Here is a 27,546-nt window from a genome sequence, read left to right as displayed (position 1 = left end):
AGGGAGGGAAGGGGAGGGGGGTGTAGGGGGGAGGGGGAGAGGAGAGGGTGCTGCACCAATGCATGAGAGATTTGGGCCCCAACAGGTCTACTTGGTCTTAGATATCTAAAGATGGAGTTTACAGGTGGAGACATTGTTGGAACGACTTATCAGACACTGATTAACACTGATAACCCCTGGAGTAGGGCAGTTTCAAGTGTCTCCCCATAAAGGTTGACCGCGCATTCACCAAATAAACCTATATATGCAAGTGGACTATTTGCAATGAATCAATGTTGCAGCCCGTTAAGAAGAAAGGATAGAGTTTCTCGGTGAACTTGTCCGTGAAAGTGTACAGATGTGACATGTAATCGGCATTGTACAGTGTCACCTGGCCAGCCTCATAGTTCAGGTAGACGCCCAATCTCTGGGGTTTGACTGGAACAGGGAGGGCAGTACGTGGTGCAGACATAGTGGTATATTCCTCTCCCAGACGCCACAATACCCAGGCTCCGGATTTCTGCTCCGGTGTGAACTCCGCTTTCCTCGGTACCGATGCCTTTACCACTCCCACACTCCACATAGTGTTCCTTCCGACCTCTACCTCCCAGTAGTGGCTCCCAGTGTTGAAGCCCTGAGAAGCCAGGACACCGTGCCACTGCACAAATCGCTCTGGTCTGTCAGGGACCATCTGTTTAGCACCGAGTCTGATGGCTGTCAGGTCACTGGACAGGATGAGTCTCGGATGCGCAGTGTTCGGATTCAGCTTCAGTTTGATCGGGACTGAAGGGGAGAAAAAGGTCTGCATGGTGAATTCACACGATTTGCCAATCAAACATTTTGACACATTGCTCCCCCTCTCCCCATTCGTAACAAGGACAGAGTCCCCCTTGTCCTCGCCTTCCACCCCATCACCCATCGCATACAACATATAATCCTCCAACATTTTGCCACCTCCAACAGGATCCCACTGCTGGCCACATCTTCCCATCTCCACCCCTTTCTGCTTTCCGCAGAGACCGTTCCCTCCAAAACTCCCTGGTCAGCTTGTTCCTTCCCACCCAAACCACTCCCTCCCCCCCCAGGTACTTTCCCCTGCAACTGCAGGAGATGCAACACCCGTCCATTTCCCTTCCCCCTCGACTCCATCCAAGGAACCAAACAGTCTTTCCAGGTAAGGCAGAGGTTCACCTGTACCTCTGAGGATGTAACTAGGATAATTGACGGGGGAGAGCAGGTGGATGTGCTATACCTTGACTTTCAGAAAGCTTTTGACAAGGTCCCACATAGGAGATTAGTGGGCAAAATTAGAGCACATGGTATTGGGGGTAGGATACTGACAATGTGATCATGGATCGAAAATTGGTTGGCAGACAGAAAGCAAAGAGTGGGGATAAATGGGTCCCTTTCAGAATGGCAGGCAGTATCTAGTGGGGTACCGCAAGGCTCGGTGCTGGGACCGCAGCTGTTTACAATATACATTAATGACTTGGATGAAGGGATTAAAAGTACCATTAGAAAATTTGCAGATGACACAAAGCTGGGTGGCAGTGTGAACTGTGAGGAAGATGCTATGAGGTTGCAGGGTGACTTGGACAGGTTGTGTGAGTGGGCGGATGCATGGCAGATGCAGTTTAATGTGGATAAGTGTGAGGTTATCCACTTTGGTGGTAAGAATAGGAAGGCAGGTTATTATCTGAATGGTGTCAAGTTAGGAAAAGGGGACGTACAACGAGATCTGGGTGTTCTAGTGTATCGGTCACTGAAAGAAAGCATGCAGGTACAGCAGGCAGTGAAGAAAGCCAATGGCGGCACGGTAGCGCAGCGGTAGAGTTGCTGCTTTACAGCGAATGCAGCGCCGGATACTCAGGTTCGATCCTGACTACGGGTGCTGCACTGTAAGGAGTTTGTACATTCTCCCCGTGACCTGCGTGGGTTTTCTCCGAGATCTTCGGTTTCCTCCCACACTCCAAAGACGTACAGGTATGTAGGTTAATTGGCTGGGTAAAATGTAAAAATTGTCCCTAGTGGGTATAGGATAGTGTTAGTGTACAGGGATCGCTGGGCGGCACGGACTTGGTGGGCCGAAAAGGCCGGTTTCCGGCTGTATATATATGGTATGGTATGGTATGGTATGGAATGTTGGCCTTCATAACAAGAGGAGTTGAGTATAGGAGCCAAGAGGTCCTTCTGCAGTTGTACAGGGCCCTAGTGAGATCGCACCTGGAGTACTGTGTGCAGTTTTGGTCACCAAATTTGAGGAAGGATATTCTTGCTATTGAGGGCGGAATGGCGGGACTGTCATATGTTGAAAGACTGGAGTGACTAGGCTTGTATACATTGGAATTTAGAAGGAAGAGAGGGGATCTTATCGAAACATATAAGATTATGAAGGGTTTGGACACGTTAGAGGCAGGAAACATATTCCCAATGTTGGGGGAAGTCCAGAACCAGGGGCCACAGTTTAAGAATAAGGGGTAGGCCATTTAGAACGGAGATGAGGAAAAACCTTTTCAGTCAGTGAGTTGTAAATCTGTGGAATTCTCTGCCTCAGAAGGCAGTGGTGACCAATTCTCTGAATGCATTCAAGAGAGAGCTAGATAGAGCTCTTAAGGATAGCGGAGTCAGGGGGTATGGGGAGAAGGCAGGAACGGGGTACTGATTGAAAATGATCAGCCATGATCACATTGAATGGTGGTGCTGGCTCGAAGGGCCGAATGGCCTCCTCCTGCACATATTGTCTATTGCATTTTTCGTGGTCATCTTCATATAGGCCAGATATTCCAAATTATTCCAAAATTCCAAATTATGAAATTACGAAATTCCAAATTCCAAATTATGAATTGAATTTAAATGACAGTTTCCATCGTGTGATATGAAGCTGATAGCAGCAATGCTTAAACTGATGGAAGGCAGAGATAAGGTAGACATTCACAACCTTTTTTCCCCAGGGTGAAAATGTTGTGGACCACAGGACGTGGCTTTAAGGTGAGAGCGATGAAGTTAAAAAAAATGTACGGGGCATGTTCTTTTTAACACAGAGGATGCCTGGAGCATGTTGCTGGATGAGATGGTGGAGGCAGACACAATAGTGTCTTTTAGAGAGGTGCATGGATATGCAGAGAATGGAGGTATAGGTTTCAGGTAGAGGAGATTAGTTTATCTTGGCTTCATTGTCGGCATGGACATTGTGGGCCAAAGGGTCTGCTCCTGCACTGTACTGAACTCTTTAAACTGTTAGTTCAGGCCCCAGGATTACCAGCCGTGTTACATATCTGGTGTATCGCTACTGAACCTGTGGGCTGTCCTGTCCCAAATGTGTAGGAAGGACATGCAGGGGCTAATTTACACTGAACATAGACACAAGAAGCTGGAGTAACTCAGTGGGTCAGGCAGCATCTCTGGATAAAAGGAATAGGTGACGTTTCAGGGCGAAACCGTTCTTCAGACTGGACCAAATGTGTAAATTTTTCCTCACACCTCTATCAAAATCTCTTCCATATTTCAAACACCATAATTCTTCGACTCTACCGGAAGATAAGTTTACCTGGGTTAATTAGCTTCAGCATCCGTTTCCACAGGCTGAACTGAAAGGGGCCGCTGAAATCATCTTGACTGAGGTCAATGGAAACTCTGGCGGGTCTTTGGAACTGCATGTTTTCACACCTGTGTTGGAAGTAAAAAGTATCGCTGAGATGCAAAAGTAGAATGATACACCATATCTTTGATCTCTCTTTATATACTTGTCAGCACTGCCCTCAACTTCTGACTTTTCAGAGACTACTATCCAAGACTTAGGTCATAGGGAAATATGAACAACATATATAAGAAATATATAAATCAAGCTATTCTATGTGTTGATTGGAGATAGTTATTGACCAAGGAGGAATTTTCAGTTGGTTTTTATAGTATTCTGCAAGGACTACCTCAGAAAGCAAATGGAGACCTCAACCAAAAGGCAGCACTTCTGATAGTATTGAACTCCCCGTACTGCATCCCAAATCTTGGACTTTCCACTCAGCACTTAAATTCCATGCTTCATGTATCTTGTGTTTTATGTTGTATTTTGCTGGCAGACCAATTTCTCTCCTGGGATAAGTAAAGTTCTATCGTATTGTATCATATCTCATCCCTTGCACATGAGGCATTGGTTTTTATTATCCATTGCTAGTAGCTTAACAGCCACCAGCTATTAACCTTCTCCATGGGTAATGGATATTCCTTCTGAACTGTGTGTGTGTTAGAGGAATTAAGTGTGAGGATATTGGAGCGGGTGTGGAAATGATGTACAATAACAGTGCTTTGGTTACATTGATTAAAAGGACTGGAGCCTCAGGGGCTTCCCAGATAACGATCACATGACCGAGTGAAAGACTGATTTCATGCAAATCCTCCCTTGCGTTTTCAATTGATTTTTTAAGCCAGGAATAATTATAGAGATATGGTCCTGAAACAAACCTTTTGGCCCACCAAGTCCATGCCAGCCATTGATCACTCGTTCACAATTGTTCCATGTTATCCCAATCTCCCATCCAGTCCTTACACCCTTGGGGCGATGAACAGAGGCCAATTAACCCTGCCCGACAGCATCTCTGGAGTGAAGGAATGCATGGCGTTTTGGGCTGAGACCCTTCTTTCGACAATTTGTCTGAAGAAGGGTCTCAACCCGAAACGGCACCCATTCCTTCTCCCCAGAAATGCTGCCTGTCCTGCTGCGTTACTCTAATATTTTGTGACTATCTTCGGTTTGAACTAGCATCTGCAGTTCCTTCCTACACAAGAGAAAGTACAAGCTCCCCACAGACAGCATCCAAAGTCAGGTTCAAAACAGGTCTCTGGCGCTGTCAGGCAGCATCTTTACCAGCTGCACCATAGTGCTATCCTCAGCAATAATAAATAAGAATAAACCAATAGACCTTGCACTTTGGAGATACATTGCGGAAACAGGCTCTTCGGCCCACAAGTCCATGCCGCCCTCCGATCACATTAACACTATCCTACACACTAGGGATAATTTACTATTTTACCAAAGCCAATTGCAAACCTGTACATCTTTGGAGTGTGGGAGGAAACCGGAGCACCTGGAGAAAACCCACATGGTCACAGGAAGAATGTACAAACTCCATACAGCAAGCACCCATAGTCAGGATCGAACATGGGTCTCTGGCGCTGTAAGGCAGCAACTCTACCGCTACACCACTGTGCCACACCAATAATGAATTTTTCATGGTATTCATTAACTAATGAATAATAAGGGCTTTCTCCATCGCTGCTCCCACCCTCTGGAACTCACTACCTCAAACCATCAGAGACTCCTCCTCACTCACCACATTCAAAACATCACTGAAGTCTCACCTGTTCAACACTGCCTTCAACCACTGACAATCACCTCACCTTATTCTTCCTTTTCAGTTCGTTTATTTATTTATTTTTATGTCTTACTTAACCATGTAAAGCGTCTTTGAGTGTCTAGAAAAGCGCTATACAAATGTAATGTATTATTATTATTATTATTAATGGATCCAATGTATATTCCATTTGTTTGATCACAGGTAAAATTAGGGTTATTATTCAATGATTCTTAAGAACTATAGCAAGTATATTGTGGGATGGCCATGGAAAATTACTGTTTCTGACTTGCTGAATAATTGACTTACAGACATTTCTGAAGAATGAAGCCCTTACTTCATTCTGGGAGAAGAGAAGGTTGAGGAGAAATGTAATTGATTATGTGAAATAATGAAGGGTCTGGATAGATTTGATAGTGAAGGACTCTTCACATTGGTGGAAGAGTAAAAGATATATAATGGATATACAATGTAGGGGAAGAGTACTAAGAACAACATAATGAAAAATGATTCTAACTTCCATACCAGGAGCAGCGGTAGAGTTGCTGCCTTACAGTGCCAGAGACCCGGGTTAGATCCTGACTACGGGTGCTTATCTAAACAGAGTTTCTACGTTCTCCCTGTGACCTGCGTGGGTTTTCTCCGGGATCTCCAGTTTCTTCCCACACTCCAAAGACATACAGGTTCATAGGTTATTTGGCTTCGGTAAAAATGGTAAATTGGCCCTAGTGTGTTGGATAGTGTACAAGAATCGCTGGTCGGCATGGGGTGAAGGGCCTGTTTCCAAGCTGTATCTCTAAAAGTCTAAAAATGTCTCAGCCTGCACAACCACCCCTGCCTTTTGGACATCCCTTGGCAGTTCTTCTGATGGGCATCATTTCATTCTAAACTAAACTAAACTGCTGGCATGTTGTCCAAATCTGGAACATACGGATGCAGAATTGGTGGAGACATGTTTCACTGAAGTCTTTGAGGGAACTGGATAAACATATTCTGGAAGCAAGTTTCTAAGGTTGCAGAGAGAATTCCAGTAGGTGGAACTAATGAAAAATAGAAACAAAAAATGCAGTAGACCATTCGGCCCTTCATGCCAGCACCTTAATTCAATATGATCATGGCTGATCATCTAAAATCATTACCACATTCCTGCTTGTTCCCTACATCCCTTGATTCCTTTAGTCCTATGAGCTAAATCTGATTCCCTCTGGAGTTACAGATTGGTTGGCACTGTTTGATGTTGTGGGAATTACAGAGACATGGCTGCAAGAGTATCAAAGCTGGGAACTGGATATTCAGGGTTATACGTCCTATCGAAAAGCCAGACAGGTGGAGTAGCTCTGTTAGTAAGGAATGAAATTCAGTACTATGCGAGGGGTGACATAGAATCAGGTGTAGAGTTATTGTGGATATAACTGCAAAATTGTAAGGGCAAAAATACCCTAATGGGAGTTATTTACAGCCCCCCCAAACAGTAGCCTTGATATAGGGTGCAAGTTGCATCAGGAGTTAAAAGTGGCATGTAACAAAGGTAATGGCTACGGTGGTTATCGGAGAGATTTCAATATGCAGGTAGACTGGGAAAATCAGGTTGATACTGGACCCCAAGAAAGGGATTTTGTAGAGTGCCTCTGAGATGGATTCTTACACCAGCTTACACCGGAGCCTACCAGGGAGAAGGCAATTCTGGATTAGTGTTGTGCAATCAACTGGATTTGATAAGGGAACTCAAGGTTACGGAACCATTAGGAGATAGTGACTATAATATGATAAGTTTTAATCTGCAATTTGAGAGGGAGAAGATAAAATCAGAAATGTCAGCATTGCAGTTGAACAAAGGGGACTACGGAGGCATGAGGGAGGAGCTGGCCAAAGTTGACTGGAAAGGGTCCCTAGCAAGGATGACGGAGGAACAGCAATGGCGGGAATTTCTGGGAATAATCCAGAAGGTGCAGGATCATTTCATTCCAACAAGGGGGAAAGATTCTAAGGGGAGTAAGAGGCAACCGTGGCTGACAAGGGAAGTCAAGGACAGGAGAAAACTAAAAGAGAAGACGTATAACATAGCAAAGATGAGCGGGAAACCAGAAGATTGGGTAACTTTTAAAGAGCAACAGATGTTAACTAAAAAGGCAATACCGGGAGAAAAGATGAAGTACGAATGTAAGCTAGCCAAGAATATAAAGGAGCATAGTAAAAGCTTCTTTAGGTATGTGAAAAGGAAAAGATTAGTTAAGCCAAATGTGGGTCCCTTGAAGACAGAAACAGGTGAATTTATTATGGGGAAGAAGAAAATGGCAGATGAGTTGTACAGGCACTTTGGTTCTGTCTTCACTAAGGAAGACACAAACAATCTCCCAGATGTACTAGGGGACAGAGGGTCTAGGGTGACAGGAACTGAAGGAAATTCACATTAGTCAGGAAATGGTGTTGGGTAGACTGATGGGATTGAAGGCTGATTATTCCGCAGGGCCTGATGGTCTGCATCCCAGGGTACTCAAGGAGGTGGCTCTAGAAATTGTGGACGCATTGGTGATCATTTTCCAATGTTCTATAGATTCTGGATGAGTTCCTGTGCATTGGAGAGTAGCTAATGAAATCCCACATTTTAAGAAAGGAGGGAGAGAGAAAACAGGGAATTATACGCCAGTTAGCCTGACATTCATTGGTGGTGGGGAAGATGATGGAGTCAATTATTAAAGATGTATTAACAGCACATTTGGATAGCAGTAACAGGATCGGTCCAAGTCAGCATTGATTTACGAAGGGGAAAGCCTGCTTCACTAATCTTCTGGAATTATTTAAGGATGTAACAAGTAAAATGGATAAGAGGGAGCCAGTGGATGTAGTGTATCTGGTTTTCAGAAAGTCTTTGATAAGGTCCCACACAGGAATTTAGTGGGCAGAATTAGAGCACATGGGGGTTGGGTATTGACATGGATAGAAAATTAGTTGGCAGACAGGAAACAAAGTGTAGGAATTAACAGATCCCTTTCAGAATGACAGGGTGTGACTAGTGGGGTGCCGCAAGGCTGGGTCCATAACTATTTACAATATATATTAATGATTTAGATGAAGGAATTAAAAGTAACATTAGCAAATTTGCAAATGACACAAAGCTGGGTGGCAGTGTGAACTGTGAAGAGGATGCTTTAAGGATGCAGGGTGACTTGGATAGGTTGGGTGAGTGGGCAGATGCATTTTAATGTGGATAAATGTGAGGTTTCCATTTTGGTGGCAAGAACAAGGCGGCAGATTATTATCTGAATGGCTTCACATTAGGAAAAGGGGAGGTGCAACGATACCTGGGTGTCCTAGTACATCAGTCACTGAAAGTAAGCATGCAGCTACCGCAGGCAGTGAAGAAAATTATCTGCCTTAGAAGGCAGTGGAGGCCGATACACTGGATGCATTCAAAACAGAATTAGATAAAGCTCTTAGGGCTAATGGAATCAAGGGATATGGGGAGAAGGGAGGAACGGGACACTGATTGTGGATGATCAGCCATGATCACATTCAATGGCGGAGCTTGCTCGAAGGGCTGAATGGCCTACTCCTGCGCCTATTTTCTATCTATCTACTGTATGTTTGTTTCCATGAAAACATCCAGCGAATTGGCCTCCACTGGCTTCTGTGGCAGAGAATGCCATAGATTCACAACTCTCTGGGTGATAAAGTTTTTCCTCATCTCAGTCCTAAATGGCCTACCCCTTATTCTTAAACTCTGATGCCTCGTTCTGGATTCCCCCAACATCGGGAAATATTTCTCTGCATCTAGCCTGTCCAATCCTCTAAGAAATGTATATGTTTGTATAAGATCCATTCTCATCCTTCTAAATTCCAGTGAATAGAAGCCCAGTCGACCAATTCTTTCATCATATCTCAGTTCCGCCATCCTGGGGAATTAACCTGGTGAACCTACGCTGCACTCCCTCAATAGCAATAATGTTCTTCCTCAAATTAGGAGACGAAAATTGCACACAATACTCCAGGTGCGGTCTCACCAGGACCCTGCACAACTGCAGCAGGACCTCCTTGCCCCTAAACTCAAATCCTCTCGCAAAGATGACCAACATGCCATTAACTTCCTTCACTGCCTGCTGTACCAGCATGCTTACTTTCAGTGACTGATGTACAAGCATACCCAAGTCTCTTCCTAATCTGACACCATTCAGATAATAAATTGCCTTCCTGTTCTTGCCACCAAAGTGGATAACTTCACATTTATCCTCATTATACTACATCTGCCATGCATCTGCCCACTCATCCAACCTACCCAACTTACCCTGCAGCCTCATAACGTCTTCCTCGCAGCTCACACTGCCATGCAGCTTTGTGTCATCCACAAACTTGGAGATGTTACATTTAATTCCCACATCTAAATCGTTAATATATATTGTAAATAACTGGGGTCCCAGCACCGAGCCTTGCGGCACCCCACAAGTCACTGCCTGCCATTCTGAAAAGGACCTGGTAATTCCTACTTTACTTCCTGTCTGCCAAGCAGTTCTCTATCCATATCAATATCCTACTCCCAATACCACGGCCTCTAATTTTGCACACTAGTCTTTTGTGTGGGAACATGCCAAAGATGCACGATATCCACTGGCTCTCCCTTATCCAATCTACTTGTTACATCCTCAAAAAAGTATGTGCAAGTAGATAATGGTTTGTCTGGCATCATGTATGGCATACACATTGTGGGCTGAAATGCCAGTTCTTGTGCTGTCTGTTCTATGTATCTTGCCCTGTCCCCTTCCATCTACATCCCTCCCTTTTACTTTGCATTTCACCCATCCTCTCTTCTTATCTGACACATGTTTGTTGCCTTTTTATCTCCAGCCTGTATCACTTATTCCACTACCAATAAAACCCCCGCCCAAACTGTATCCACCTATCACTCGCCAGGCTTTGTCCCACCCACAACCCCATCTCAGCTTTCTCCCTGCTATTACTATCAGTATGAAGAAGGGTCCCGACCCGAAATGTCGCCTGTCCATTCCATCTACAGATGCCGCTGAGTTCCTCCACCACCCTGTGTTTTGCTCAAGATTTCAGCATCTGCATTTCCGTGTGTCTCCTGTCTTTGTTCTGGATTTCCAGCCCCTAAAGTTTTTTGCTCCAATGAATCCAAGTATTCATTCACTTTGCCTGCCATCCGTATCCAACAATGCAAAGGACTACAGGTGGAATGGGTTGCATTACAGAATATATAATTGTCAGCCAAATATGGACAATAATGCACTTACCGGCCAAGAATATTTTTAATATCCTGAAAGAGAGAAGATTGTTTTAGTTTTACTTTTTAATTGTAGAGATACAGCAGAGAAACAGGCCCTTCGACCCACTGAGCCCACACCGACCAGCGATCCCCGCACATTGACACTATCCTGCACATACTGGTGACCAATTACATTTAAACCATGCCAATTATCCACAAAATTGTGCGGCTTTGGAGTGTGTGCGGAAACCGAAGATCTCTGAGAAAACCCACGGAGGTCACGGGGAAAACGTACAAACTCTGTACAGACAGTACGCGTCGTCAGGATCAAACCCGGGTCCCTGGTGCTGTGAGGCAGCAACTTTATCGCTGAACCACCAATAAAAGGGTGGGCCTTTTATTACAATATTTCATTACATAGATCTGTCAGAAACTTAGACAATGGTAAAAATGCATTTCCAATATTATTGTGTAAAAACTGCAATTTGACTTTACAATGTCACAAGATTTGGACACAGAATAGTTTCAATACCGAACTCATAGTTCGAAATTCTCGGTGGAGGGCATGTCGATAAAATAGCAGCATTTAAGTGGCTTTTAGATAGGCACATGTATATGCAGGGCATGGAGGGATATGGATCATGTGCAGGCTGAAGAGATTAGTTTAACTTGGAATCATATTCAGCTGTGAGATTGTGGGTTGAAAGGTCGGTTCCTGTGCAATGTTCCAAGTTCTATGGTCTATTAACAGGAAAACTGTTAAAATTGAAGCTCACAGACCTATGAGGAAATGATTCTTTGGTGCAATAAACCTCTATTATTTCACGGTGTGACTATTTGGAAGTCCTGATGCATCCAATTTGCCACATCACTTGTTGATTTCCCTGTTCCTTTTAACACACCAGGGTCTTAGTCGCCACTGATAGACACAAAATGCTGGAGTATCTCAGTGGGACAGGCTGCATTTCTGGAGAGAAGGAATGGGTGACATTTCGTGTTGAGACCCTTCTTCAGATTGAGAGTCAGGGGAGAGGGAGATACAGAGATAAGAAAGTATAAGGTGTGAGAACGAGACATCAAAGAGGGTGGAGATGAAAGAAAATGTAGAATAGATCATTGTTAGCGAGGAGAAGGTAACAACAAAGCAATCAGAGATAAAATGTAATCAGGGACAGTCAGACTGGTTGGAGTACTGGGAAGGGGGAGGGATGGAGAGAGAGGGAAAGCAAGGGTTACTTGAAGTTAGAGAAGTTAAACTATCTCCGGTTTAAACTAGCATCTGCAGTTCCTTCCAACTCTTAGTTGCCATTGTTCCTTCAGCATTCTGGTGCTAAAGTTCCACACTCACAGAGCAGCACAGCACAATACTGGAGCAGGCCCTTTGGCCCACAATGTCTGTTCCAAACACAATGCCAAGATAAACTAATCTCATCTGCCTGCACGTGACCATGACGTGCCTGTCTAAAAGCCCATAAACACCAGTATTGGACCTGCACCCACCACCATCACCCCTGGCCCTGCATTCCAGGCACCAACCACCCCTCGCCTGCCCCACACATCTCCATTATATTTTGTCTCCTCACCATCACGCTATGCCCACTGATCTTTCATATTTCCACCATGAGAAAGGGTTCTGACTGTCTACCCGGTGGCTCTCTTAATTTGATCTACTTCCATCAGTCCAGAGAAAACACCGACAGTCCAGAGAAAACTATCCAAGTTTGTCCATCCTCTTCTGATACTAATTCCCTGTAATCCAGGCATCATTCTGGTCAACATCTAGTGCATTCTCTCCAATGCCTCTACAGACTTCTTATATTGGGGTGTCCAGAACTGCACACAATACTTCAAATGAGGTCTAACCAAAGTGCTAAAAATCTGCATTGTGTCTTCCTGACACTTATACTCAATGCCCAACTAGTCTTTTCCTTTTCACTGGCTTGCAGAACTTGAGTCTAACATGATTCTGTGTGCTGATTCTGTCTATAAGCTTGTGATGGTGCAAGAGGCAAGATTTTCACTGCATCTGTCCCTCACTGTATTCATATGACAATAAGCTCAACTTGACTTAACCAGTTCTCCCTTAAAACTCACCTGGGCCCCACTCCCCATGCTTCCTTGAAACTTGCCTCGTTCTGCTTCCAGTGCTCTGTTTAAATGTACCTGGTTAACTGGAATGGAACTGGAAAAATCTGGAGTAACTCAGCGGGCCAGGCAGCATCTCTGGAAGAAAGGAATAGGTTTTGGGTCGAGACCCTTCTTCAGACTGAGAGTCAGGGGAAACGGAAATGAGAGATATAGAAGGTACATAGAAGAAATGAATGAAAGATATGCAAAAAGAAACGATGATCAAGGAAAGGTGTGGCCCACAATGGTCCATTGTTGCCTGTGGGGTAGGTGATAACGAGTTAACTGGAATGTTTATTGTTATTCTGCATATCATCTGTAAACACTGATTTAAAACAGTGCAAAACACAAAGTGCCTGAGGAATTCATCAGATCATGCAGCATCTGTCGAGGGGGAAAGGAAACATGATGAATTGGGTCAGAACCTCCTCTAGAGTGATTCAGACCTCATTAGTGTACATAGTGCTGTTATAACTCAGCAGGTGAAGCAGCATGTTTGATGGTGCTGTTATAACAGCAGGTGAAGCAGCATGTTCAATGGTGCTGTTATAACAGCAGGTGAAGCAGCATGTTTGATGGTGCTGTTATAACAGCAGGTGAAGCAGCATGTTTGATGGTGCTGTTATAACAGCAGGTGAAGCAGCATGTTTGATGGTGCTGTTATAACAGCAGGTCCAGCAGCATGTTTGATGGTGCTGTTATAACAGCAGGTGAAGCAGCATGTTTGATGGTGCTGTTATAACACCAGGTGAAGCAGCATGTTTGATGGTGCTGTTATAACAGCAGGTGAAGCAGCATGTTCAATGGTGCTGTTATAACTCAGCAGGTGAAGCAGCATGTTTGATGGTGCTGTTATAACAGCAGGTGAAGCAGCATGTTCAATGGTGCTTGATCTGCTGAGCTATTCAAGAACTTTGTATCCTCTTGTGGAAACCAGCATCAGCAATTTCTTGTTTCTCCATTAATTAAGTGTGTTGGAGTATTAATGAATATGATCCAAGAGTCTGGAAAAGCTGCGATATTGGTTTAGAGTTTAGAGATACAGCCCGGAAACAGGCCCTTCTGACCACTGGGTCTGTGCCGACCAGCGATCCTCGCACATTAACACTCTCCCACACACACTTGGGACAATTTACATCTCTACGAAGCCAATTAACCTACAAACCTGCACGTCTTTGGAGTGTGGGAGGAAACCAAAGTTCTCGGAGAACATCCATGCGGTCACAGGGAGAATGTACAAACTCCATACAGCCAGCACCCGTGGTCGGGATCGAACCTGGGTCTCTGGCGCTGTAAGTGCTGTAAGGCAACTATACCGCTGTGCCACCGTACCACCCATTCTGGAACTGATGCTGCCAAAGTTCTGAATGTGGACTGATGGAGTTCTCTACTGTACATTGGGTTTTAGAATCTGAATGGTAATGGCATCATGTTTCCCATGTAAACAATAGACAATACCTGCATAAACTCTGCATCTTCCAGACTCAGTTTTTCTTGCATGTCCAAGATTGCTTTCTTAAGTGATGCATGCTGTTCGGAGATTTTCTTTAGATTTTCATCTTTTTGTTGCAATATGGCATTTTCCTTTTGCTCCAGTATTGTTTTCAGCTTTTTCTCTTCCTGGTGCAGAAACTGGTGCAGTTCTTCGAACTTAGATTCAATGTTCTTCTGCAGAGCCGCAGATTCTTTCTGATGGAATAAACAACAGGTGGATTTACCCAGTGCAAGGTGAGAAGTTCATGGGTCGTGGAGCACAGAACAGGAAACAGTACAGCACAGGAACAGGCTCTTTGTTCCACCATGCCACAGCTGAACATTATGCTAGGTTATAACTGAAAACACACACCTCCAGATTCAGGGACAGTTTCATCCAGCTGTTTCCACGCAACTGAACCATCCTCTCACGAACTAGAGACCGGTTCTGACCAACCATCTACCTCATTGGAGACCTTTGAACTATCTTTAATCAGACTTTACCTTTCTTTTTATTTTAGAGATACAGTGTTGAAACTGGGCCTTTGGCCCACCAAGTCTGTGGTGACCAGTGATCACCCATTCACTAGTTCTATCCTACACACCGGGGACAAATTACAGAGGCCATTTAACCCATAAACCTGCACATCTTTGGAATGTGGGAGGAAACATCTTTAAGGTGAGAGGAGCAAGTTTAAGGGAGATGTGCAGTGCAAGTATTTTTATTTACACAAAGGGTGGTGAGTGCTTGGAATGTGCTGTTGTAAGGTGGGGGGGGGGTGGAGGGGGGTGGTTGAGGCAGATACATTAGAATCATTTTAGAGGCTTTTGGACAGGCAAGTGAATGGTGGGATATGGACAATGTGCAGGCAGATAAGAGTTGGTCCTGTCATTATGTTTGGCAGATATTGTGGGCCAAAGGGCTTGTCCCATGTTCTGGGATGGTGATGGTTTGACACTGTGGTGCAGATTCAATCTCCTTGTTTACAGTAGGCTGTGTTGAATAGGTTCATTAACTTGACATCATTAAAAGGAGTTGTATTATATGGGAAGTGAATAAGGTTCTGAGTGGAGTTGTTGACAGGATATGTTGCAGGAAGGAACTGCAGATGCTAGTTTAAACTGAAGATAGACACAAAACATATTTCATTATCTCTGTATCACCCTCTCCCCTGATTCAGTCTGAAGAAGGGTCAAGACCCAAAACGTCACCTATTCCTTCAGACAGAGATGCTGCCTGTCCCACTGTTACTCCAGCATTTTGTGTCTGTCTTGTTGACAGGATACTTTCTCTGGTTGAGTCAATCTAGAACAGGATAGATTCAGCCAACAGCTTTACCTACTGAAGGAGGGAATGAAGAAAGAAATCTGAGGAATGAGCCTGAAGAAATGTCCTGATCCAAAATGTTACCTATTCATTTCGTCCGCTGATGCTGCCTGATTCCCTGAGCTCCTCCAGCACTTTATGTTTTGTCCAAGATTCCAGCATATGCAGTTCCTTTTATCTCCAAGGGAAAGGGAATGATTTTTGTTTGCTCAAAGGTTTGTGAGCCTCTGGAACTCTTCAGACTGGAGAGATGTCATAGATGAATTGATGTAATAGGTACGGTAGCGCAGCGGTAGAGTTGCTGCTTTACAGCGAATGCAGTGCCGGAGACTCAGGTTCGATCCTGACTACGGGTGCTGCACTGTAAGGAGTTTGTACGTTCTCCCCGTGACCTGCGTGGGTTTTCTCCGAGATCTTCGGTTTCCTCCCACACTCCAAAGACGTACAGGTATGTAGGTTAATTGACTGGGTAAAAATGTTTTTTTTAAAATTGTCCCTAGTGGGTGTAGGATAGTGTTAATGTACGGGGATCACTGGGCGGCACGGACTTGGTGGGCCGAAAAGGCCTGTTTCCGCGCTGTATATATATGATATGATGATATGATAATAGAGAGAAGTCAAAAGTTATGACTAGAAAGGTGGACAGGCTTGATGGAGCACATGGAGATACAAGGAAGTGCAGATACTGGAATCTTGAGCAAAATACAAAGTGCTGTCGGAAATATACATCGTGTAAGATTTGAGAAGTTTTCCCTCATTCTGAAAGCAACACAAAACCAAAGAGCTGCAGTTTGGACATTTTAAACGGGAGACTGGGGCTGATAGCGGAGAAAGGCTGCGGTCGGTTTTTTCCAAGGGATGTCACAATCTGTGGGTCCTAAGATGGCCGCAGGACCTCGTGACCAGCCACAAAAGCAAAAACCTTACAGCCCAGTCTCTAGGTTTCTGCAAAGCCACGGCCAGAACAATGGATGGGTATTGGCCATGCAGAAGCTTGCGAAACCAGGTCGAAGTCCAGACACTGGGGCACTGACATCAGCATACTCACAATGCCCCAAGCCGACCTACACAGTTAATCTCGTTAAGGGGGCACAATAGCCCATAGAAAACTACCTGGTAGGTGATGGGAAACCAGTTAAACCCATCACCTTGCAACGAAATACCAATTAACACCGTCTGGCCATCCCCGGTATCCCCGGACATAAGCGCAGATCAGAGAGAAAACTCATACATATCTTTTTAAACAAAGAGATTCCAAGATCTGGCGGGAGATAGGACGGGTCAGAAATAGTATAACTGGCCACGACTTTTGGGTTTTAAACGGAAGAAGAAAACCTGCAAGGAACGCAAGCAGGCAAGAAAACGAATGCAGGAGGAAGAAACGACAGGCAAGAAGAACGGATGCAAGAGAGAGGAATAGGCACGCAACACGAGGAGAAATACTGCAAAACCAACAGCCAGTAACCCCAGTAATAGCCCCATGGTGAGCATGTACTCCAAATCCTGCATATCCTGGACATAGTTTAGTGTAGAGGGGAGGGTGGTTTGAATAAACTTTGGGTGTGTAAAGAAATATGTGTTGGTCAATTTTGCGATGTGTCGTACGTTCCCCATCTTACAGTCGTGTAGATGTCTTGTAGAACTGTGTGTTTAAGAATTCAGCGAAAAAGGTATTCGTGTATACGTCTTGTGGAACTGTGCGTTTTGTGATTCATAAGTCCAAGGTATTCATGTGATTCAATATGTGTTTAATAGATATGTCGTATAGCAATATATAAGTATTCATGGACAATAGTCCCAAGCGCTAAATAAAAGCCTTTTTCATTTAAACCCTGGTTTTCAAATCTGGTCTGGTGGAATTTTTCTGCACTATAAACGCTCCTGCATCTAAGTCCAGTGTCTAGAACCGTAGGGGGTGAGTGGGTCGAACCACTCACGGGGAACCAGTGTGCACGGCCTGGTCAAGGGATCAGGGCAAGGCACGGGGACCTTAGGTCGGGCGAAAGATCGGCGCAGAAACCCCTTACAATCGCATGGGATCAAAGGAAAGAAAGCTGAATGGATAGAAAACTGGCTTCATGGAAGGAAGGAGAGGATGATGGTGGAAGGTTCTTTTCGGACTGGAGGCCTGTGACTAATGGTGTGCCATGGGGTTCGGTGGTGGTCCCATTGCTGTTTGTCATTTATAGCAAAGATGTGGATGAGAACATACATGCAGAGGGGAAAGATTTAATAGGAACCCGAGGGGTTACTTTTTTATTCACAAAAAGCTGGAGTAACTCAGCAGGTTACTTTTTTACACAACGGGTGATAGGTGTATGGAACGAGTTGCCTGAGGAAGTAGCTGAGGCAGGTACCCTTGCAACGTTTAAGAAACATTTAGACAGGTACACGGATCAGGTAGGTTTAGAAGGATATGGGCCAAACACAGGCTGGTGAGACTAGTGTAGATGGGACATGTTGTCCCGTGTGGGCAAGTTGGGCTGAAGGGCCTGTTTCCACGCTATATGACTCTATGAACTGATCGGTTCAGGAGCATCTGTGAAAGGAATGGACAAACAGACCAAAACATTGCTTATCCATTCCCTGCAGAGATGCTGCCTGACCTCACCCACTGCATTACTCCTTCACTTTGTGTTTTGATGGACCACTTGTCTGATTCCTGCTCCCTTCCCTACGCTTCTCATGCTGTGTAGTTGGAGAAAACATCGGGCCTTTCAATGAAGGCACAAGAAACTCAGGATGCTGGAACCATGAGCAAATGATCATTGTGATCTTTGGCCTGGAATCGGAGGAAACAAAATATTACAACAGATCAAATATATAATGGAGTGAAAGGCACGGAAATTAAATATTTACCTGGTGCTAGATTGAGTCAATATCTCACATGCATGACATTGGACCGCCACACTAGTTTTTACATTAACTGTTTTGTTTCCCATCTCAACTGTGCTTTGATGTGGGACCTTTAAACGGCCCTTCGTACCTTCAGTTTATTTACATCTTCTTCTTCTTCATCCTGACTTTCACAGCAATCAAGCATTTGTTCACTGAGGGACTCGATTTCTTTCCGTAGCATTCCCTGGAACAGAGAAACGCGCAAAAAAAAGTCACATAGGTCTCCTGAAAAAGACGACATTTTTAAAGTCTGTTGTCAATGATCTGGAAGATCAACCCCAATTATAGTCTGGCTCAGCTGGTAGAGCAGCCTCACAGCTCCAGCCATCTAGTTTCAACCTGGTCCACCATGTTTGTCCATGAGGCGTTCTCCTTGTGTGGATTACACCCATTTGCTTGTAATTTTTTCCATGTTCCATAAAACAGGCAATCCGGCATGTTTCCAGTGACTCCAACCAATTTCTACGGATGCACCCTGGAAAGCATCGTACTAGAATGCATCACAGCTTGGTTTGGCACCTACTCTGCCCAAAACTGCAAGAAATTGCAGAGAGTTGCGATGTCGCCCAGTCCATCATTCAAACCAGCCTCCCCCTCATCGACTCCATCGACACCACACTTCCTCAGGAATGCAACAACATGATGAAGGACAACTTCCTCCCCAGTCATTCTCTCTTCTCGCCTGTTGCATCAGTCAGAAGATCCAAAATCTTGAAAGTGTGTATGACTTTCAGGAATACCTTCTCTCCTGCTATTATAAATCTATATAGAAATCATATATAAATCAGACTATTTATCAGACTCTTATAAGCTGTTGGTATGGTCCCGATCACCCAATCTATATTCTTGCAACGTTTGCATTTTTAGAACATCTGCACTTTCTCTCTAGTGTAGCACTATACTCAACACTGTTTATTGTTTTCTTTGCACGACCTGGTAGACCTGTCTATGGTTTGATTGGACTCATAAATGGTATGACTTGCTTGGATAGCGGGCTGAGCAAATGTTTTCACTGCATCTCTGTACACTTGAGAATACAAAACCAATACCAAAGGTAATTGTGTTCTGTTTGGTAGTTTAGGATGACACAGTAAATTGCCCCGAGCATACAGGTGAGCGATTGAATCTGGGTAAAATTGATGGGGAAAGTGGAAGGAATAGATTGCAGGGAAAATTATTGGGAAATAAGGTCGCTCTTTATGCTGGCATAGACAGTGGGCTGAAATAGCCTTCACCTATATCATCAGGATAAACAGAATTGGAATTTGGTAGTGGTATAGGTTCATTATTGTTATGTGTACTGAGATGCAGTGAAAAACTTTTGTTTGTATTCTATGCAAAGAAATCAGGTAATACTATACATGAATACAATCAAACAAGAAACAAGTACAGTAGTAAGAGCAAAGAGAAAATACCAGAGTGCAGAATATAGTCCCCAGCAATGGAGCATAACAGATCCATAGAAAAAGTCCAATGTCCGCAATGAGTTAAGTTGGAGAATTGGGACTGTACTCTAGCTTCAGATAGGATCTTTCAGAAGTATGGTAAATATGACCATAACATTCATAGCAAGAGGATTTGAGTATAGGAGCAGGGAGGTTCTGCTGCAGTTGTACAGGGCCTTGGTGAGACCGCACCTGGAGTATTGTGCACAGTTTTGGTCTCCTAATCTGAGGAAAGACATTCTAGCCTTAGAGGGAGTACAGAGAAGGTTCACCAGATTGATCCCTGAGATGGCAGGACTTTCATATGAAGAAAGACTGGATAGACTAAGCTTATACTCGCTGGAATTTAGAAGACTGAGGGGGGATCTTATTGAAACATATAAAATTCTTAAGGGGTTGGAGAGGCTAGATGCGGGGAGATTGTTCCCGATGTTCGGGAAGTCCAGAACCAGGGGTCATAGCTTAAGGATAAGGGGTAAATCTTTTAGGACCGAGATGAGAAAACATTTCTTCCCACAGAGAGTCTGTGAAATTCTCTGCCACAGAAGGTAGTTGAGGCCAGTTCATTGGCTATATTTAAGAGGGAGTTAGATGTGGCCCTTGTGGCTGAAGGGATCAGGGGGTACGGAGAGAAGGCAGGTACAGGTTACTGAGCTGGATGATCAGGCTCGAAGGGCCAAATGGCCTACTCCTGCACCTATTTTCTACGTTTCTATGACAGGGGAAGAAGCTATTCCCTAGTCTCGCTTTATGGACTTTCAAGCTTCTGGATCTTCCGCTTGATGGGAACGGGGAGAAGAGGGAATGACCATGGTGGGAAAGGTCCTAGAATTTGTTGGCTGTTCTCCCTTGGCAACGCAGATGGATTGTCATAGTCATAGAATCTTGCAGCGTGGAAACAGGCAGTTCGGCCCAATTTGCCCTCACCAGCACTAGTTGGACCTGCTTGCGTTTGGCCCATACCCCTCTAAACCTGTCCTATCCATGTACCTGTCTAAATGTTTCTTAAACGTTGCAATAGTATCTGGATCAACTACGTCCTCTGGCAGCTCATTTCATACACCTACCACCCACTGTGTGAAAAGGTTTCCCTGTTAAATATTTTCCCCCCACTTTAAACCTATGTCCTCTGGTTCTCGGTACTCCTACTCTGGTTAAGAGCCTCTGTGCATCTACCCGATCTATTCCTCTCATGATTTTGTACACCTCTATAAGATCACCCCTCATTCTCCTGCACTCTGAGGAAAAGAGTTTTCGCCTGCACAACCTCTCCCTGACGTTCCCTCGAGAACTGCCAACATCTTCATAAATCTCTGCACCCTTTCCAACAGTGTATGGTGGGGAATGTGGCCTGTGTGATGGCCTGGGTAGCATCCACAACTCTCTGCAATTTCTCGCTGCTTCAGGCAGAGCTATTCCCAAAACAAGTAGCGATGCATCCCAAGAGCCTGATTTCTTTAGTGTACCTGTAGAAGTTAGTAAGTGCCGGTGGAGGCATGCCGGATTCCTGAGGAAGCACAGGCATTGGGGTGCTTTTTGGCTGTAGCTGCAATGCATCTGGCCAAGGACAGAATTTCCATTCATAATTGGAGTAACAATTAAAAAATGGGTGAAGAGAGATGGAAGAGTTAATCTAAGAATGTCAGAAATTGGAACAGATTTTGATAACATGGCCCCCTGTGTCCTTCACCTGAGGACCACTCACTTCCCTTCCCCATTCTCATGGTCCTCGTCTCTCTTGAACATATTTAATGACCTTTACTCCACAACTCTCTGCAGTAAACTATTCCAAAGATTCACCATCCTCAGTGGAGAAGTTTCTCCTCTTCTCCATCTGAAATGAGGAACTGCTCGTTCTTGAATAACGACCCTGTTTTTAGATTCCCTCACAAGGGAAATCATCTTCTCAACATCTGTCTTGCAAATCCCCCTCATAACCTTCCATGTTTCAACAAGGTCACATCTCATTCTTCGAAGCAGCAATGAATACAGACCAAACCTACTCAACCATTACTCATAGGGCAAACACATAATGTGAGCAATCAAACAATATGCATTATCTGGGCTGCCTCCAATGCAAGTTATCTTCTCCTTGAAGGGCCTGTTTCCCTGCTGTATCTCTAAACAAAACTAAACTACACATGTTAAAATCTTGAGTAAAACACTGCTGGAGGAACTCCGCGGGTCAGGCAGCATCTGGGGAAAGAACTAACAGATGGATTTTCAGGTTGGGTCTGAAGAAGGGTTCATAATGTTGTCTCGATGGGTGGGTATTATGTATAAGGAGTGGTTGTTTTCCCCAGAATGCCAGCAGGTGAAGGGAGATCCCATAGACGTTTATAAAATTATCAAAGGCATAGGATAGGGTGGACAATCAGAACATTTTCACCACAAAAGGTAGGAAATGTCAAAGACTAGAGGCATAACTTTAGGTGAGAGGTGCAAACTTTAAAGGAGATGTGCATGGCAAATATGAAAGTGGCTTTTAGGAGACACACATTAATATATGGGGAATGACATGGATCATATGCAGGAAGAGATTTGTGGATGTAACCCTGTCCGTCACACAGACCACACTCCCCACCAACGACTCCATCTATACTTCAAGCTGCCTCGGAAGAACAGCCAAATTAATTAAGGACCTTTCCAAGCCTGGTCATTCCTTCTGCTCCCTGGTCCTGTCAAGCAGAAGATTCAGAAGCTTGCAAGAGAGCAACTTCAGAGTTAGAAACAGCTTCTTCCCCTCTTATTGCACTTCTGAATGGTCTTTTCAAAATCGAGGAAACAGACCTGATTTTCTATCCGACCTTATTGCAGGCAGTGGACGTTTTCTGTGGAACTGTTGCATTGTTCAGTTTAATTTAGTTTAGTGATACAGCGCGGAAACAGGCCCTTCGGCCCATCAAGTCCGCACTGACCAGCGATCCCTGTACATCAGCACTATCCTACACACGAGGGACAATTTACAATTTTTACTGAAGCCAAACTAACCAACAAACCTGTACATCTTTGGCTTGTGGGAGAATGTACAAACTCATTACAGACAGCACCCATAGTCAGGATTGAATCAGGGTCTCTGGCGCTGTAAGGAAGCAACTCTACCGGTGTGCCACCATGCCACCCCTGATTGTAAAGCTGAGAAATGATATTCTGCACTCTGGTATCTTTCTCTTTGCTTTGGATTTTTCGCTTGTGTTTGGCTTGATTCTATTCTTTTATAATATTATCTGATTTGATCAGATAAGCATGCAAACAAAAGCTTCTCACCGTACCTTGGTACGTGTGTCAATAATAAACCTAAACCAGAGAAGATTAGTTATACAGCGTCATGTTCAGCATAGATATTGTGGGTCAAAATGCTTGTTCCTGTGCTCTATTTTTCTATGTTCTATGAAACTGTGAGGGTCAGTTCTTGCCCTGCACTTTTCTATCTATATACTAAAACTCTCGTTTGTTTGTTTGTTTGTTCCTGAGCTACAGCCAAAACAGGAAACAATAGTGCGACAATTTTAGGTCCACCTTACTCACCGTCGTCCCTTTGGTGCTAATGGAAGAAGTTTAATTTAAATCGGTGTTATATTTTTAAAGTTATTCACATTTTAAAGTTTAAATCTATCTCCTAGGGAGAGAGGGGGGGAGGTGGAGGGAGGGTGGGGGAGGATAAAGGGGTTGAAGAGGATGGATTGGAGGGAGGGGAAGGGGAGGGGGAAGGGGGAGGCGGGAAGAGGGAAGGGGGAGGCGGGAAGAGGGAGGAGAATGTGCTGCACCAATGCAGGAGAGGTTTGGGGCTAACGGGTCCACTTGGTCTAGTATTCTATAACACTGTGGGCTGAAGGGCCTGCTCTAGTGCTGCACCGTTCTATGTCCAACGACACTGTGGGCTGAAGGGCCTGCTCGAGTGCTGAGCCGTTCTATGTCCAACGACACTGTGGACTGAAAGGTCTGCTCCTGTGCTGTACTTTCCTATAATAAGACACAAAGTGCTGGAGTAACTCAGCGTGTCAGACAGCATCTCTGGAGAACATGGATAGGAGACTGAATCAGGAACATTGCAGTAGATTAGGTTAGGGGAGGTGTGTGTGAACCTCTCTCTCGCTTGGAAAGTCTGTTTGGGTCCCTGGAAGGTGACCTTTCTATATTCTGTAACATAGTGGGCTGCAGGGCCTATTTCTGTGCTATATTTTCCTACATTCTATGACACTGTGGGTGAAGTGCCAATTCCTCTGCCACACCTTTCGATGTTCTGTGATACAGTGGGCCACACGGCCTGATTCTGTGCTGTATATTTCTGTTACATAACACTGTGGGCCGAAGGGCCTGTTCCTGCGCTGTTGTGTATTCTATGACACTCTGGGCCGAAGCACTGTTTTATCAGAGATAGACACAAAATGCTGGAGTAACTCAGCGGGACAGGCAGCATCTCTGGAGAGAAGGAATGGTTGACTTTTCGGGTCGAGACGAATCGAAATGTTACTCATTCCTTCTCTCTAGAGAGATTGACTGTGTCGCTGAGTTACTCCAGCATTTGTGTCTATCGTTGGTTTAAACCAGTATCTGCAGTTCCTTACAACACTCTACTTTTCTAATTTCTATGATATGACGGGCTTGTTTCTGTGCTGCACTTTACTACAGTCTATGGCACTGTGGGCCGACAAGCCTGTTCCTGTGCTATACCTTTCTATGACATTGTGGGCCGAAGGGCTTGTTCCTGCCCGATACCTTTCTACAGTCTATGGCACTGTGGGCTGAAGGGCCTGTTCCTGCCCGATACCTTTCTACAGTCTATGACACTGTGGGCTGAAGGGCCTGTTCCTGTGCTATACATTTCTATGACACTGTGGGCTGAAGGGCCTGTTCCTGCACTATACCTTTCTACAGTCTATGGCACTGTGGGCCGAAGGGCCTGTTCCTGTGCTATACCTTTCTATGACACTGTGGGCTGAAGGGCCTGTTCCTGTGCTATACCTTTCTACAGTCTATGACACTGTGGGCCGAAGGGCCTGTACCTGTGCTATACTTTTCTATGACACTGTGGGCTGAAGGGCCTGTTCTTGTGCTACACTTTTCTACAGTCTATGACACTGTGGGCTGAAGGGCCTGTTCCTGCGCTATACCTTTCTACGGTCTATGACACTGTGGGCCGACAAGCTTGTTCCTGCGCTATACCTTTCTACAGTCTATGACACTGTGGGCCGACAGGCAGGGCCGTCTTAACGCATGGGCCTGATGGGCACTTGCCCGGGGGCCCACGAGCATAGGGGCCCCATGCTGATCTGTGTATGTTAAGTGACTTGCAATAAATAAATACTACTTTAAAAATGTAGATTCAATAAGTGCTTTTTTTGCAACATTTTCGGTCCCTAAGTGCTTCTCACAGCGATCTGTAAGTGCTTTTCGCAACAATATAGCACCCTAAGTCCATCGCTAAGTGTTTTCGGTAAGTGCTTTTCGCCGGCACGACAGGGGGGGGGGGGGGCTGGTAGGGAAAGGGGGGTGGGGGAGAGTAACGGTAGGGGCCCCAGTACACTGCTTTGCCCGGGGGCCCATAATGCTATAAAAACGGCCTTGCCGACAGGCTTGTTCCTGCGCTATTCTTTTCTACAGTCTATGACACTGTGGGCTGAAGGGCCTGTTTAGGAGCAGGGAGGTTCTTCTGCAGTTGTACAGGGCCTTGGTGAGACCGCACCTAGAGTATTGTGTGCAGTTTTGGTCTCCTAACCTGAGGAAAGACGTTCTTGCCTTAGAGGGAGTACAGAGAAGGTTCACCAGATTGATCCCTGGGATGGCGGGACTTACATATGAGGAAAGACTAGATAGACTGGGCTTGTACTCGCTGGAATTTAGAAGACTGAGGGGGGATCTTATAGAAACATATAAAATTCTTAAGGGGTTGGAGAGGCTCGATGCGGGAAGATTGTTCCCGATGTTGGGGGAGTCCAGAACCAGGGGTCACAGCTTAAGGATAAGGGGGAAGTCTTTTAGGACCGAGATGAGAAAACATTTCTTCACACAGAGAGTGGTGAGTCTGTGGAATTCTCTGCCACGGAAGGTAGTTGAGGCCGGTTCATTGGCTATATTTAAGAGGGAGTTAGATGTGGCCCTTTTTGCTAAAGGGATCGGGGGTATGGAGAGAAGGCAGGTACAGGATACTGAGCTGGATGATCAGCCATGATCATATTGAATGGCGGTGCAGGCTCGAAGGGCTGAATGGCCTACTCCTGCACCTATTTTCTATGTTTCTATGTTTCTATGTTCCTGTGCTGTACTACACTCTGTGTCGGAAGGAACTGCAGATGCTGGTTTAAACCGTAGACACAAAAAGCTGTAGTAACTCAGCGGGACAGGCAGCATCTCTGGAGAACATGGATAGGAGACCGAATCAGGAACATCGCAGTAGGTTAGGTTAGAAAGGATGCATGTGAACCTCTCTTTCGCTTGGAAAGCCTGGTAGGAGGTGACATTTCTATATTCTATGACATAGTGGGCAGTAGGGCCTATCTCTGTGCTATATTTTTCTACATTCTATGACACTGTGGGCTGAAGTACCAATTCCTCTGCCGTACGTTTCGATGTTCAATAACACAATGGGCAGAAGGGCCTGTTCCTGTGCTGTATATTTCTATGTTCTATGATGCTGTGGGCTGAAGGGGCTGTTACTGCGCTGTACAGTTTTATGTTCTGTGACAGTGGGCCGAAAGGCTTGATTCTGTTCTGTACTTTTTTATGGCATTGTGGGCCGAAGGGCCTCTTTGTGTGCTGTACTGTTCTATGATCTATGACACTGTGAGCCGAAGGGCCTGTTCTGTTGCTGTCCTGTTCCATGTGCTATGACACTGTGGGCCGAATGGCCTGTTTCTGTGCTGTACTGTTCTATGTGCTGTGACAGTGGGCAGAAGGGCTTGTTCCTGTGCTGTACTGTTCTATGTACTCTGACAGTGGGCGGAAGGGCCTGTTTCTGTGCTGTACTTTTCTATGATCTGTGACACTGTGGGCCGAATGGCCTGTTTCTGTGCTGTACTGTTCTGTGTGCTGTGACAGTGGGCAGAAGTGCTTGTTCCTGTTCTGTACTTTTCTACATTCTTTGGCACTGTGGGCCGAAGGGTCTGTTTCTGTTCTGTACTGTTCTATTTGCTGTGACAGTGGGCCGAAGGGCCTGTTACTGTGCTGATCTGTGTTCTGCGTGGTGGGTGAGGAGATGGACAGAGAGGCCTGTTCCTGTCCTGTGGTGCTCTGTGTTCTGTGTGGTGAGTGAGGACTGGGTGAACAGAGAGGCCTGTTCCCGTCCTGTGACAGTTCACTGTGAGCGCGGTGTCCCACCTTATGGAGTTCAGCGGCCTCGCCAAGCGGGCTGGTGGAGTGGCCGTGGTGATGGCGGGACGTGGCACACACCACACAGATCGGCCTCTGGTCATCGCTGCAGTAAACCTTCAGCCTCTCGTCGTGCTCCTGGCAGCGGAGCTCCGTCTGAACCACCGCCTCGTCCACTCTGAGCTTCATTACATTCTCCACGATGTTGGACACGAACCGGTTGTGTCTGAGCGTCTTGTCGGGCAGCAGCGCCCGGCACTGCGGACAAGTGGCCGGCCCTCGCTCCGACTGCCAGTGCTGGACGATGCAGGTCCGGCAGAAATTGTGGCCGCAGTCTCTGGTTACAGGCTGGACAAAGAACTCCAAGCAGATGGGGCAAAGCGCCTCATCTTTCATGGACTGTAGCACGTCTATACTCGCCAT

The 27,546-nt window shown here is 45.3% G+C and overlaps 1 protein-coding gene across 1 annotated transcript; it reads right to left on the bottom strand.

Moving 5' to 3' along the window:
- LOC144603232 (E3 ubiquitin-protein ligase TRIM39-like) lies at positions 1 to 27,546 on the bottom strand. The gene is made up of 6 exons (XM_078416431.1): positions 27,133 to 27,546; positions 18,459 to 18,554; positions 14,131 to 14,361; positions 10,574 to 10,596; positions 3,527 to 3,645; positions 1 to 762 (listed from the first exon to the last, which is right to left on the bottom strand). The coding sequence occupies exons 1-6, from the start codon at positions 27,544 to 27,546 to the stop codon at positions 239 to 241; spliced, it is 1,407 nt and encodes a 468-aa protein (XP_078272557.1). The 3' UTR covers positions 1 to 238.

The sequence above is a fragment of the Rhinoraja longicauda genome, chromosome 19 (assembly GCF_053455715.1).
Source record: "Rhinoraja longicauda isolate Sanriku21f chromosome 19, sRhiLon1.1, whole genome shotgun sequence".
NCBI lineage: Eukaryota > Metazoa > Chordata > Chondrichthyes > Rajiformes > Arhynchobatidae > Rhinoraja > Rhinoraja longicauda.
Note: the sequence above shows the minus strand (reverse complement) of the source record. Positions and strands in the feature narration are given on the sequence as shown.

What these genes read in the sequence shown, in the direction of transcription:
- LOC144603232 (XM_078416431.1), bottom strand. Translation starts at nt 27,546, where the DNA reads ATGGCGAGTATAGACGTGCTACAGTCCATGAAAGATGAGGCGCTTTGC. An exon ending in AGGCCGCTGAACTCCATAAG is followed by an intron (nt 18,555 to 27,132) that starts GTGGGACACCGC and finishes TCTCTGTTCCAG; the next exon opens with GGAATGCTACGGAAAGAAAT. An exon ending in AAGATGCAGAGTTTATGCAG is followed by an intron (nt 10,597 to 14,130) that starts GTATTGTCTATT and finishes TCTCTCTTTCAG; the next exon opens with GATATTAAAAATATTCTTGG.